We start from the raw sequence: 12,138 nt of genomic DNA, 5'->3' as shown, positions 1-12,138 counted from the left end.
GTTAGATAAAATATTAAATTGTATAAAAAGGAAGATTATGGCCTATTAGACGAAATCAATAATTGGAACATCACTTGAAACTGGAAAAAGCTAAATTGGCCTTGTAATTTGCCTTACAATCCACACCAGTAGAAGAAAACAATTAACTCTTGAAACTTTTTATACGTCCAAGAAAATGAAGGGCTAGTTTGGAATTGCTTTTTGGAAGTATTTATGCTCATAAGTGTATCTAAAAAAAGTACTTTCGTTATAAAAATCTTAAATTTTTATTAAAAAAAGATGGGAGTGCTTTTCTAGGAATCACTTCTAAACTTTTCTGCTAAACGCTGTTAGAAGCACTTTTAGTTGTTAGAAAACTCTTTTAACCTTCCAGAAGCACTCCCAAACATGCCCGAAATCATCTTCTTTTTTCAATTTAAAGAAAGTACAATAATTTATTGATAATTATGAAGAATTACAATCTTCAAATAAAACATTATGAATAAACCAGGGGGCCAATCAACCCAACTAATAGAATCATCATTAGGAAGAGTATAGGCAACTCCATTATAACTTCGTGGAACAAGAGAAAACCCTTCGTTATCAAAATGAGAAAGAAAGTCCTTAATGATTAATGATGTTTTTGGATAAGCCAATGTCTTATGTTTATGGTGCAATCTAATCTAGCAATTCTTTGATTTTTCTTTTCTCTCATTCTTTCTTCATCTTGTTTGGATAACAGAAGTTATAAATGATGGAATTTAAAATGATAGAAATTAATGTTCTTGAATTTGTAAAGTTTCTTGCTTAGATAACGGATTTAAATATGGAATTTAACATTTATTTGTAAAGTTATCTTTTTTTTAAAAACTCAATCTCTCTTGTAATTTTAGAAATGACGACTTTTAGATAGAATTTAAAATTGGAATTTATGACCCCCAAATTCTATTTGTTTTCCCATGCAAAATTTCTACATTTCTATGTTTTTTTAAATCCAAATAAGTGAATTGGTTCATGTCAATTTAGAAATTCTGACTTTTGTCAAAATCCCAAATTTATTTCCCTCATCCAAACGCACCATTAGAGAACTAATTTTGTTTGAACTACAGATATTCCAGTGGCCAACATACGAAGATACAATTATTCTAAATGTGATTCCAGGGGAGGAGAAGCTTGATGGGAAATAAGGTACGGGTCAAAGAGAAGGGACAAGGCTTTTCTCTTTTATTCCTCTTAGTATTGAAGGGATCCCAAAATTGTCATTTTCTAAAAAAAATCTATGTTCTATTTATAGGGAGAAGTAAATGAAAACAAGCTGGTCACCTCGACTAGGAGGCGAGCCATTTATGTCACATCAAATTTGTCAGATGATGGGCAGTCGGAGTCCATCCACGTTCTCTACCCATGATGACCTCTATGTTTCTACTAGGGGGCAGGGCGTGGGCAGAGTAGCCTGTTGCGCATGGCAACAGTTCCATCTGGTCAGGTGGTGATCTAGGCAGTTTACACTTGACTCTTGAGGGGACGTGGGTACATTCTATGAGGTGTGAGGAACCTGTGGTCGGGGAGGTCTTGTCATCGACGTGGACGATTCGCATCCTCTTGAGTTTCCTAAGATAGCTATGAGGCCGAGGCCGTGAGCGATTTGTTGGGCCTGCATGTACAAAGCTCGCGTATTATATTTTTATTGGACGAATGGACTCGGTGTATGCCGAGTGTTAATAAATTTAATAAATTGCGGTTGAATGAATAAGAGGGAAGGGGCTAGTTAAGAAATAGAAAAGTAGTATGCTATAGGAGAAATTGGCATTCAATATTTGGGGTAACTTTTTGCGGTTGGTGCTTGACAGTGTTATGATTCCTTGTCCACTCCCTCACTCTATTTTGCTTCAAAGTCTTCAATAGTATTTAGTATCAGTAAAGCAACACCATAGCTTTTTCCTCACACTCACACACACACACACTATTCTGTGTCACGTATTCAGCATGAATGCGAGAGGACCCTCTTTCTCTTTGTTTCTTATTACTCTCTTTAAAAACAAGCTTCCAAAAGAGCGAACCCAAGATATAGACTTCTCAACCCCTTTTTTCTTCTTAATAATAGCATATTATATTCTTATAGACTCTGAAAGATAGAATGTTATATTGTTAGACTGTAAAATAAAGTTATTAATTAAGTGTAAATATGTATGAATATGCAATCTTCTTTTTTGTAATAAATCAAACTCTCCGACAAAAGAATATTTATTTATATTTAAGATTAAAATGTATGCGAAGATGTATTAAAAATATTTAAACAATGTGATAAATCGAACATATATTTATTCATAGTAATGATGTGAGTTTATATTTGTATCATATTTATTGGTTACATTGTTAACCATCCTGTAATACAGATGGATCCTATATATTGGTGAGAATAGTAGGTTGCTACAATAATGCTAGCCACAAATATTTCTATAATTACCTTTACTATAGAATTGCAACATATAATCCTGATGTTATGTAAAATACATGATGTAGATTGTGCGGAGGGGAGGGGGGTTTAAGAAAGATTGGACACCTTAGATTCATTCATCTTTTCATCTTCATCTTCATCTTCTTCCGTGAAAGCAAAGTGAAAGTGAGAGAGAGAGAGAGAGTGAGAAACGTAAGATAGAGACGTTTCTGTCGGCATTGTCACGTGGGATCCACATTCAGAAACAATCTAAAAGTGCTCCTCCGACGCTCTCAAACTTCCCCCATGTGCTCAGCTTCATCACCTCCTGCTGGCACTCTCTCTCTCTCTCTCTCTCTCTCTCTCTCATATGTTCGGCCCCATTCTAACAAAACATCTCCACCCAAACCTCCATACCACATGTCCAAGCTCACATTTTGAACCTTTCTAAATCTCTCTCTCTCTCTCTCTCTCTCTCTCATATTGGCAATGGATTCTAGGACTCGTCTTGATCATGCTCTGTTCCAACTCACTCCAACCAGAACAAGGTACTTTGCTCACAAACACACACACAAAGACGCGTACTTTCATATTGTTCATGTTGTTGTGTGCAATTGAACAGTGAACATTTTCTGGGTTTCGGCTAAAATTGAGTTTTCTATCATTGATTTGTGTTAAAGATGTGAATTGGTGATATTTGCTGCTGCTGGTGGAAGCGAGAAATTGGCTTCAGGGCTTCTAGAACCATTTCTTGTACACTTGAAATGCGCCAAGGATCAGATTTCCAAAGGAGGCTACTCCATTATTCTTCGTCCTCCGGGCTCAGGTGCCTCCTGGTTCACCAAAGCCACTTTGCAAAGGTAATTCTGTGTGTGTTTGTTTGAGTTTGTTTCTCAGGTATCAGTTAAGTAAGAATTTTTTGTCCAATTTTCAATGGGTTGCTTGCATATTCTAGCATAATTGAGTGAAAATTTCCAAATTTGATGATGACCAAGTTTGGATCTGGGTTGAACCCATTAATTATAAAAAGAAAATCATATATTGTAATTAATTTAAGTGAAGATCCTGGTCATAATTGTGATAACCAAAAAATGACATTGGAGTCAGAGCACTCTTAGATTTGATGTAAAGTTCTGTTCTTTAGCTTGTTATGGTTGCATATTTCATCATTTATGAAATGCTAAATAATGGTTCGTTGTTGACAGATTGTGTAATTGGTGTCATTTTATTGATGTACATGCAACAGGTTTGTGAAGTTTGTTACTACACCAGAAGCTCTTGAAAGATTTGTGACTATTGAGAGGGAGATTTTGCAAATTGAGAATTCAATTCAATCGAACGAATTGACAGAGGCAGAAGGTGCATTTTGGAGATGCTTACTTATACTTTATCTCTTCTTGACATTCTTCAATTCATTTACCTGCGGATTGCATTTTTTGAATCAATTCCGTTCTTGATCTATTGAACTAAACATCAAATTCATTTATTAAACCCTGTTTTGTATTCTGGGAATAAATTCACCAGCTAGAGATGAAAAAATGTTGGGCTCTCTTTGAACCCTTAAACATGCATTTACTACAAGCAATGGATAAATATGAAAAAAGAGTTATATTACTTTAATCTCTCTAGTAAGGCTGCTCAACTGTGACATGGAGGTCGCAGGTTAAAAATAGGATGATGCAGCCCTTCCGCAAGCAGGGGTAAGGCTGCTTACATCTGAACCAACTCAGACCCTGCAATGGTGGGGAGGCTTGTGCATGGCCACCCTTTCTCTTTATTACTTTAACTGCTACAGTTGATAAAACCTATCTTCTGACTTTTAGTTTGTTAAAATATCCACAGCTGATGGGAATCACAATAAGTCAATTGCATTGAAGGTATGCATCATTTGGCAATTGTATGTGAAATACTGATGTTTCTTTTTGAAGCACTTTCCATTATAATGAACCATTTTATTGTGTTGTGATGGTGCATTAGTCAAACAGTGAATCCAATGTAACCATTGATGCTGTGCCAGAAGAGAATTCCAAGTAAGTTATCTGGATTGTCATTTGCTTATATGTGAGTACATAATTGGTTACAACTTACAACATAATGCATTTTCATGCATTGATTACTCAGCTGCTGTTGTTGAACAGGATTCATCTCCAACGTGTTTTGGAAACCCGGAAGGTAGTACTATGCAAAGAACAAGCGATGGCTTATGCTCGTGCTTTAGTTGCTGGATTTGAACTGGACTATATAGATGATCTTATATCTTTCTCTGATACTTTTGGAGCTTCACGTTTAAGGTACAGAAAGTTGACTTGACTTGGAACTGTCTTCCACAAGTTTTTTGGCCATGTACCTTTTCAAATTAAAGAAGATAAGTTAGGACACTGAACGTTAAAAAACATATCGAGATATCTTCCAGGAAACCATTTTCGGGGGATATATAGGGGATAATGGCTTTTAAATGCTTTTATCCTCTTTCCATAAATTCATTTAATAAAGTTCTACTTTTCTTATTCAGAACTGTCTTTCTTCCTCTTCTTTTTTTCTCGTTTGGAGGTTTGGTGGGTGTATATTTTGTTAAAGGATGAAATCTGTGTTTGTTTGTTTGTTTTTTTTTCAGGGAAGCATGCATTAATTTCATAAATCTATACAAACAAAAGAATGAAGATAGGCTTTGGATGGAAGAAATAGCAGCAATGCAGGCATGCGCTCACCCAGAACTGCCATACTTGGGAACATCAGGAATCATTCTTGCTGGAGAAGATAATGACCCCAGTCAGAATCTCATGATAAATGTTAACCATAGTACTCTCTCTGTTGGGAAAAATGGCTCACTAGACACATCAGTGTCTGAGTCAACAAGTCATGGGAGTCTGGATGTGAACCAAGGTATGGTTGAACATCCATGAGTCTTTCCAGTTTCTGCTTATAATTTGGATGTGATCTACTTTGCCCAAAAATTTCATTTGCAAAATATGTGACATGGTTTAAAAATCGTAATCCACAGATATTGCTATGATCATCTTCATTTTCGTTTCACATCTAACAATCTTATGAGAGAAGCCAGTAATTCCTGTCTGTCATCTTAAAGGCTACTGTGTTACCCATGTTAGAGCTACTTTAGGATTACAATATGAGAAAAACTGAGCTTCTATCTCCAACAACATCTTCTCTTGTCTTGTGCAGATAATAGCTTGCCAACATCGGGTAAGATGTCATCAACGGATGGGAAAGCTCAAGTACCAAACCCATGGCCAAACCATCTTCCCCAGTACATGCACAATTTTCAAGGTCCTGTATATCCACAAATGCACCCCTATCAAGGTTACATTTTTCCTGGTATGCAGGTTCCACCATATTATCCAGGGAATATGAAGTGGCCTCCAAATGGGGAAGAATCTGGCCCTACTTTTGATCAGGAATCCGATGGTCGTAGGAATCATAAATCTCATAGGAATAAAAAGAAACATTCTCATGGAAAAGTGCTGGAAACGTCAGACCAAGATGGATCCGATCAGAGCACTGGCTCTAGTTATGAGAGTGAATCTGATGATCCTATGCAACATGGAAAAAAGTACTCTGGAACAGAGCAGGTGCATAGGAAAAAGCATGGGAGGAAGTCCTCAAGAAAGGTTGTTATCCGTAATATCAATTACATAACCTCTAAAAGGGATGGAGAAACAGGAAGTGTGTCTGAGGGAAATTCATCTGATGAGGATGAGTTCATTGATGGCAAATCCATTAAACAGCAGGTGGAGGAAGCTGTTGGGTCATTGGGGAAGAAACATAGGTCAACCTCACATCATCAAAGAAAACAAGATGAGAGCAAGTTTCCAGGCAACGTAGATGATTCAAATGGTGCTGCTGATCAGGAAATTAAAAATGGAGTTGCAAATAATTACAAGGGCGAAAAACAAAATGACAACTGGAATGCTTTTCAGGACCTTCTCATGAGGGACAAGGATTCAAGTTCTTTTGATATGGAACCACACAATATACAGGTTGAGGAAGAATATTTTTCAAGTAAGAACTCTGGTGAAGGAAGGTCATTTGCATTTAACCAGGAACAGACGAAAGTGACTAAGCAACAAGCAGATTCAAGTGATTTTTTTGTGTTGACAGAGAGGGATCCAGGTAATGAGAGTAAAACGCACGTCCGGTACTTTGAAGGTGACGAGAATGCTGCTCGGATTACCAAGAGAACTGATAACACATATGAGGATGTATTATTTTCACGGAGAATTGAAGAATCGGGGAACAATTCCCATGATACTGTATCTGGTTGTGCCAATGAATCTTACATGACCAAATGTCCTAATGAAGGGGATTGGTTCATCAGCAACCAAACAGATATATCAGCAAATCAGGATGCCAGCAATGATCTGAAACTATTTGATGGTGTTTATGCTTCATCAAAGTTAGCAACTGACAGTATTCATGCTGAGAAAAATAAGAGAGATGTTCTTGTGGATGACTCTTTCATGGTTCGAGACCGATCAGTGGTTGATCAATCAGATTCTCAGTTCAGGACAGATATAAGCATTGTTCCAGATATTATAGGAGCTACTCAATATGAATATGGCATGGAGGAAATTTCAAATGATAAACCTGAGGCCTTTAGCACCCATGAACCAGATGACCTTTACATGATGCTTGACCGTGGTTCAGCTGTGGAGCATGCTGTGGCACCATGGACTCCCGAAATGGATTATGAGAATAATGTGTCATCATTTGAGGCCACTAAAAAGAATCCTGGCACTGAGATGACTGATTGTGTTGAAGTTAAGAAACCTTCTAATGGTAAGAGAAGGAATGATAAAAATACTGGAAGTCCTGGAGATAAAGTTCAATCCAAAGAAGCAAGGTCTAAAGTTGTAAATGGATCTTTGGGGAAGAGCAAATCTGATATCATGTCAAGAAGCACAAGACCTACTTCTGTAAGCAAAAGCACAGTCCCGAAGAGCAAATTTGAAAAGGTATGTAACGAACATTTACGTTGCAAGTGGTTCATGGAATAATGTGGAAGGGATAGAAAGTACTGAAAGATGACTCCCATTGTAAGATTTGCAAAGCTAGATTTCCTTTTCAACTCTTTTTTTGGGCTGAACAAGAAAGAGTGGCATAATCTGTCCCACAAATTTGAAATAGTTATGCTTTAGACACCAGTCTGTTTTTTCATTGATATCATTTTCAGTGTTTGCCGAGTTTTTAAATATTTTATACTCATTGCAATTTTTTATCTGATTTTTCCTAATTCCTTTTGATGAACGCAATATGTTGTAGAACTTATTTTTGTTACCCAGACCAAATGGAATTACTTCTTTTTCTTTGATGTCACAAGACTAAACCTTTGTCCACTATTACTAACACTCCCCTTCTTCCTTTTTCCATTTTGCTGGTTTTATTCACTTTCTTTTCCAATATATTTTTAGGAAGAAGAACAGAGAAAGAGAATGGAGGAGTTACGAATTCAACGCCAGAAGAGAATTGCTGAAAGGAGTGGTTCTAATACAGCAATGTCTAAGAAGGCCCCAGTGGAAAACAAAACTGCCATGACTAACACAAAGAGTGAGAAGCTTAAAGCTCAATCCTCAACCCAAGAGACTAAGAAATCAGATAAGCCTGTCCTCCGGAATTCCACCCTTGAACGCCTTGCATCTGCTCGGGTAACTGAAAAGCTGTCGACTGTGGGGGTGAATTCTGGCCAACCCAAAAAACAGAACATTAAAGCAAATGGTGTAGTCGCAACTGCCTCGTCGCAGAAGGCAGCTAGTGCTATGAATAAGAAACCAAGTCCAAACAAAACCAAACCTTCAGATGTGAAAGACGACCTGAAGACTTTAAATCCATTAATTTCATCTGACTCTTATGTCCAGGAAAAGGTTTGCATAGAAGCTACAGAAGCACTGCCAATTGAGTCATCAGCTGCACCCGCAACTCAACCCGCTAGTTCCATCAATCATTTGGAAGAGACTAAGGAACTCCATGGTACATCTTCTGTTGAAAAGAGTGAAGGAAATCTGACGTTACAAAGAGGGGCCTTGGAGAACGGAAGCTGCAATGGGTATTCTCCCAATTTGCGTCTATCTGTGCCTTTTGAAGTGAACTCCGCAAAACTGGATCAGTTTACAGGTGATGCTGAAGAGTTGCCTCAGGAATTTCCAGTTCTTAGTGAAGACAAAAGAAATTATCTTCCTGAAATGAGTGTGTATCCTCCTATTCCAAGATCACCTAACAAAACTTCAATTGTTTCAGCCGTGAACATTGAAGAAAATGGTCCAATAACTAAGAACTTACCAATCTCTTCTGAGATTTCTGAGATAGAAATCTCTACTCCACCAAGTGATGAAACACTCAGAGAACAACTCCACTCCAGGAAGAAATGGAACAGTGATGAAACCTCTCCTAAAGCTGCCAAAGGGTTTAAGAAGCTTCTATTGTTTGGGCGGAAAAGCCGAAACTCTCCTGTCAATTGATATTGTGGAGCTTAGTTAATTCATTGCTAGTAGCTTTTGATTGCAGTTCATATCCTAATTCTTCGGCATTGGTTTCTGGGTTATTCAAGTCCAAGGGATGGACCTTTCAATTGAAATGCTTGATAATGCAGCTGATGCATGCCTTATGGCTGTCAAGTGAATAACCTCACAGCTCTCATACACAATAAGGCCTCGGGTGTTGCTGCCACACAAGGAGAGCACTGTAAGTTATCTTTTTGTATATCCTAGGAAGACACAAACAAACCCACCTGTTTATTTGATGTAACTAGTGCATTTGCATTGATAGTCACTGTGAGTTATTTTCTGCATCTCTTGTAATTTTCTTATCAAAAATCTGTTTGTATGTGTAAGAAAGCAGACATCTTTGCACCTTTTGTTGATCAACAAGTATATAATGTTTGTGAGGTTTTAAAAAAAACTTATCCACACTGGCTCAACCGGCCAATCTACTTATTGAAAATAGCCCTTAGATTAATATTGAAATAGGAAGATGTAAAAAGAGTATATAGTGACATGATTCAATATTGTTGATTGGGTTGGATTTTTCATGGAGGGTTTGACAGTTCTGACTTATTTGTGCATGAAAGGATAAAGGACAAGGAAAATGTGAAGAGCTGCTGAGATATCAACAGAATTTGTTAATTATGTTTCCTGATTTCAGTTTGTTGATGCTAAACCAATTATAATTCTATATCTGCATAAGCAAAATGTGCATAGAAGAATGAACTGTTGGATTGCTGAGATTTTACATTAAACACTACCCTATTCTGTAACAAAAAAAGGTTACGAAAATACAACTCAGTTATTATTCACCCAATTCCACAACCTAAAAATCAATTTCACTAATATTTTTGAGATTTTGATCAAATCCTATTGCTGCATCCTTCTCAAAATATTCAGAAAAACGAGAAGCTTTTATGATGCCTATACTCCGCCTTGAGAGAACGAAGTTTGGCCACTAGATCGTCATATTCTGGAAGCTTGGGGTGGACATGGCAAGGAGATATTCCCTTTGCCATTTTATGTTCGTCAGCCGAACCACTGAAAGAATGGCGACCCTTCGCCAACATCTTGGAACGATCTTTGTTCGGAGCATCCATCGGGGAGAGATGGTCATACCGGATTTTGGATGGAACCATTTTCCTAGTTGGGCTTTTTCTAGGTAAACTAGTCATGGCATATGTTCTAGAGCTTGCATTTCTACCCCCTGAGTCAATATTTATATGTATGTTTCCATTGCTGCGATGATCTTGATCTGCATTTTTCTTGGTTTTGGTTGAGTCACCTAAACCATAAGTACCATTTGAGCAAATTTGAGAATGGGATGGAGTAGCCACTGAGAACTTACCGTTTGACAGAGAACAGACTATCCCAGTTTTCCTCGCTGTCTCCAATTTTGGAATTTGTATTTGAATCCCATCAGATTTCTGCTCATACTTGAAATCTTTGTCTGAAAAGCTATATTTCTGTGCCATGCATCAGAAAATGATGTAACACAGAATTCATAGAGTTAAAAACATCAAGCATCCAAGATATATTATAAAACCATACTGTAACACAGATTCGTGCTATCAGTATGACTGCTCGTTAGTCAATAATGTAATGAATAAATGTGGTACAACTAGCATTACTCTCACCTGGAGCGTCATCTGAACACTGCTCTTGTTTACTAGATCACTTAATAACCCTTGTTTCACATCATCTGGAATCAGATTTATGCATAGTTTCTCCTTCAACTGAGAATTTACAAGATTCCCAGGTCGCAATTCAACGCTGGTAATGTCAAATTCCCATCCATATTGCTCTGTAAACAGGCCACGCAGCAAACGCAGCTCTGGCAGTTCACCACATCTTGAGGCAGCAAATATCAAACTCGCCATTGCTTCTCCAACACTACTAGGCAAATCTTGCAGAGTCCTGCAGCAACCAATTCAGCCAACTGAAACACTAATTTAAAAAATGAGTAATATTATATACAATCAATTTATTGGTTCATGAAATTTATCTCAACCAGTGAAGGAATGATTAAGAATTTAAAGTAAATTCCAAGTCAAGTACTTAATTACTTGTTTTTGAATACATGGACAATGCTGATGCTCATGCAACTGCAGAAATGGTCAATTTGATCATAAGCAGCCAAAAGGCACTGGTCCTTGTGGAGTGTCTCAACCTGGACATAAAAACAAGAAGTTGACATTTCATGAGACTTCAAATCAAATTAGAATCTTTTGGGTGCTTTGGCAAAGCCAAGAGGTAAAACCCAAGTGGTTAGTGCTACATTTGAATTTGATTAGCAATATAAGATTAATTACCCTAGCTAAAGCTTGCTGTGGCTGGCCATTTTGTAGAAGCTGGGCTATGTCCACACGTGCCTGCCTTATAATAGCGTCTCTCCTGTTCTTTTGGATGGTTAAGTGCATTTGAACTTGCTTAACCAGGCTCTTGCTGCAATACAAGCATATTATTAGTCACATGTGCTACCAAAAATGGCCAGCCTATGTGAAAAATATTTAAGTTTTTTATTATTTGGACAACATCACTCGTAGAATTGAAACTCATCTATTCGAGACTTTTATATTTAAATAATTTTGTTTAAACATATTATAAAAAATTAGACTCATCGGCTTATAGCCTAAGTGGCTAAAAATATTTATCCTTGCATCCCAAAGTTTTAAGTTTGATTTCTCATTTCTCTAATATCGTTTGTATAAAAAAAAATAGTAATAATAATAATAATCTACTCAGTCATGCGTATCCAAAGTTGACAAGTCAATGTCCTACAAACACTAAGAAATAGGATCATAAATTAGGTTTGCAAATAAAAAGGTCTCCACCAACTCTTCATGGAACCCCAAAAACTAGAGGGAAGTAGATACAAATTAGTTTGAATCCCTTTTTTTTTCTCTTCTTAAATCATAGAAGAGCAATAAATAAACAAGAACTAAAATGACAAGTGAAGCAAGAAGCAGGAAAACATTCATCCAAAAATAACATGTTAACCCATTTCAGGGCAATCTCAAACTATAATTTTGTTTTCATTTTCAGTGGTATAAAAATATAGATGGACATGTTTCTTTTTGCGCTAGAAAACCGATGAAGGGTTGTGCAAGTATTTTGTGGCATGAAAAACTTAAAGGGGTCGAGTAAAAGTATAGTTTACCATTTGGACACTTTCCTCCATCTTGAAGCCTTGGTCCATATAAGCGCAGCTCGAAGTGCACCAGACCACAT

At 37.1% G+C, this 12,138-nt stretch overlaps 2 protein-coding genes across 3 annotated transcripts; one reads left to right on the top strand and one right to left on the bottom strand.

Moving 5' to 3' along the window:
* Nucleotides 1–2,518: 2,518 nt before the first annotated feature.
* LOC117624048 (COP1-interacting protein 7) lies at nt 2,519–9,455 on the top strand. 2 transcript variants are annotated; one of them, XM_034355170.1, is made up of 9 exons: nt 2,519–2,964; nt 3,097–3,276; nt 3,663–3,775; nt 4,259–4,293; nt 4,394–4,446; nt 4,555–4,707; nt 5,031–5,299; nt 5,597–7,386; nt 7,843–9,455. In XM_034355170.1, exons 1-9 carry the CDS (start codon nt 2,906–2,908, stop codon nt 8,884–8,886), a joined length of 3,696 nt encoding a protein of 1,231 aa, XP_034211061.1. In that variant the 5' UTR covers nt 2,519–2,905; the 3' UTR covers nt 8,887–9,455. The 2 variants fall into 2 exon arrangements, with proteins under 2 accessions (XP_034211061.1, XP_034211062.1); XM_034355171.1 differs by lacking the exons at nt 2,519–2,964; nt 3,097–3,276; nt 3,663–3,775; nt 4,259–4,293 and having other exon boundaries at nt 4,414–4,446; nt 4,538–4,707.
* A 348-nt stretch (nt 9,456–9,803) lies between these two features.
* On the bottom strand, nt 9,804–12,138 carry LOC117625363. The gene is made up of 5 exons (XM_034356928.1): nt 12,068–12,138; nt 11,220–11,352; nt 10,974–11,077; nt 10,545–10,824; nt 9,804–10,373 (listed from the first exon to the last, which is right to left on the bottom strand). Exons 1-5 carry the CDS (start codon nt 12,136–12,138, stop codon nt 9,804–9,806), a joined length of 1,158 nt encoding a protein of 385 aa, XP_034212819.1.

The sequence above is a fragment of the Prunus dulcis genome, chromosome 4, assembly GCF_902201215.1.
Source record: "Prunus dulcis chromosome 4, ALMONDv2, whole genome shotgun sequence".
NCBI classification, from domain to species: domain Eukaryota; kingdom Viridiplantae; phylum Streptophyta; class Magnoliopsida; order Rosales; family Rosaceae; genus Prunus; species Prunus dulcis.
This window is presented reverse-complemented; position numbering and strand designations above follow the sequence as displayed.

Coding starts and splice junctions, on each gene's coding strand:
- LOC117624048 (XM_034355170.1), top strand. CDS start 2,906: ATGGATTCTAGGACTCGTCTTGATCATGCTCTGTTCCAACTCACTCCA. Junction 2,965..3,096: donor CTCACTCCAACCAGAACAAG/GTACTTTGCTCA, acceptor TTTGTGTTAAAG/ATGTGAATTGGTGATATTTG. Junction 5,300..5,596: donor GAGTCTGGATGTGAACCAAG/GTATGGTTGAAC, acceptor TGTCTTGTGCAG/ATAATAGCTTGCCAACATCG.
- LOC117625363 (XM_034356928.1), bottom strand. CDS start 12,138: ATGTGGTCTGGTGCACTTCGAGCTGCGCTTATATGGACCAAGGCTTCA. Junction 11,353..12,067: donor TGGAGGAAAGTGTCCAAATG/GTAAACTATACT, acceptor CTTGTATTGCAG/CAAGAGCCTGGTTAAGCAAG. Junction 11,078..11,219: donor CACAGCAAGCTTTAGCTAGG/GTAATTAATCTT, acceptor TTTTATGTCCAG/GTTGAGACACTCCACAAGGA.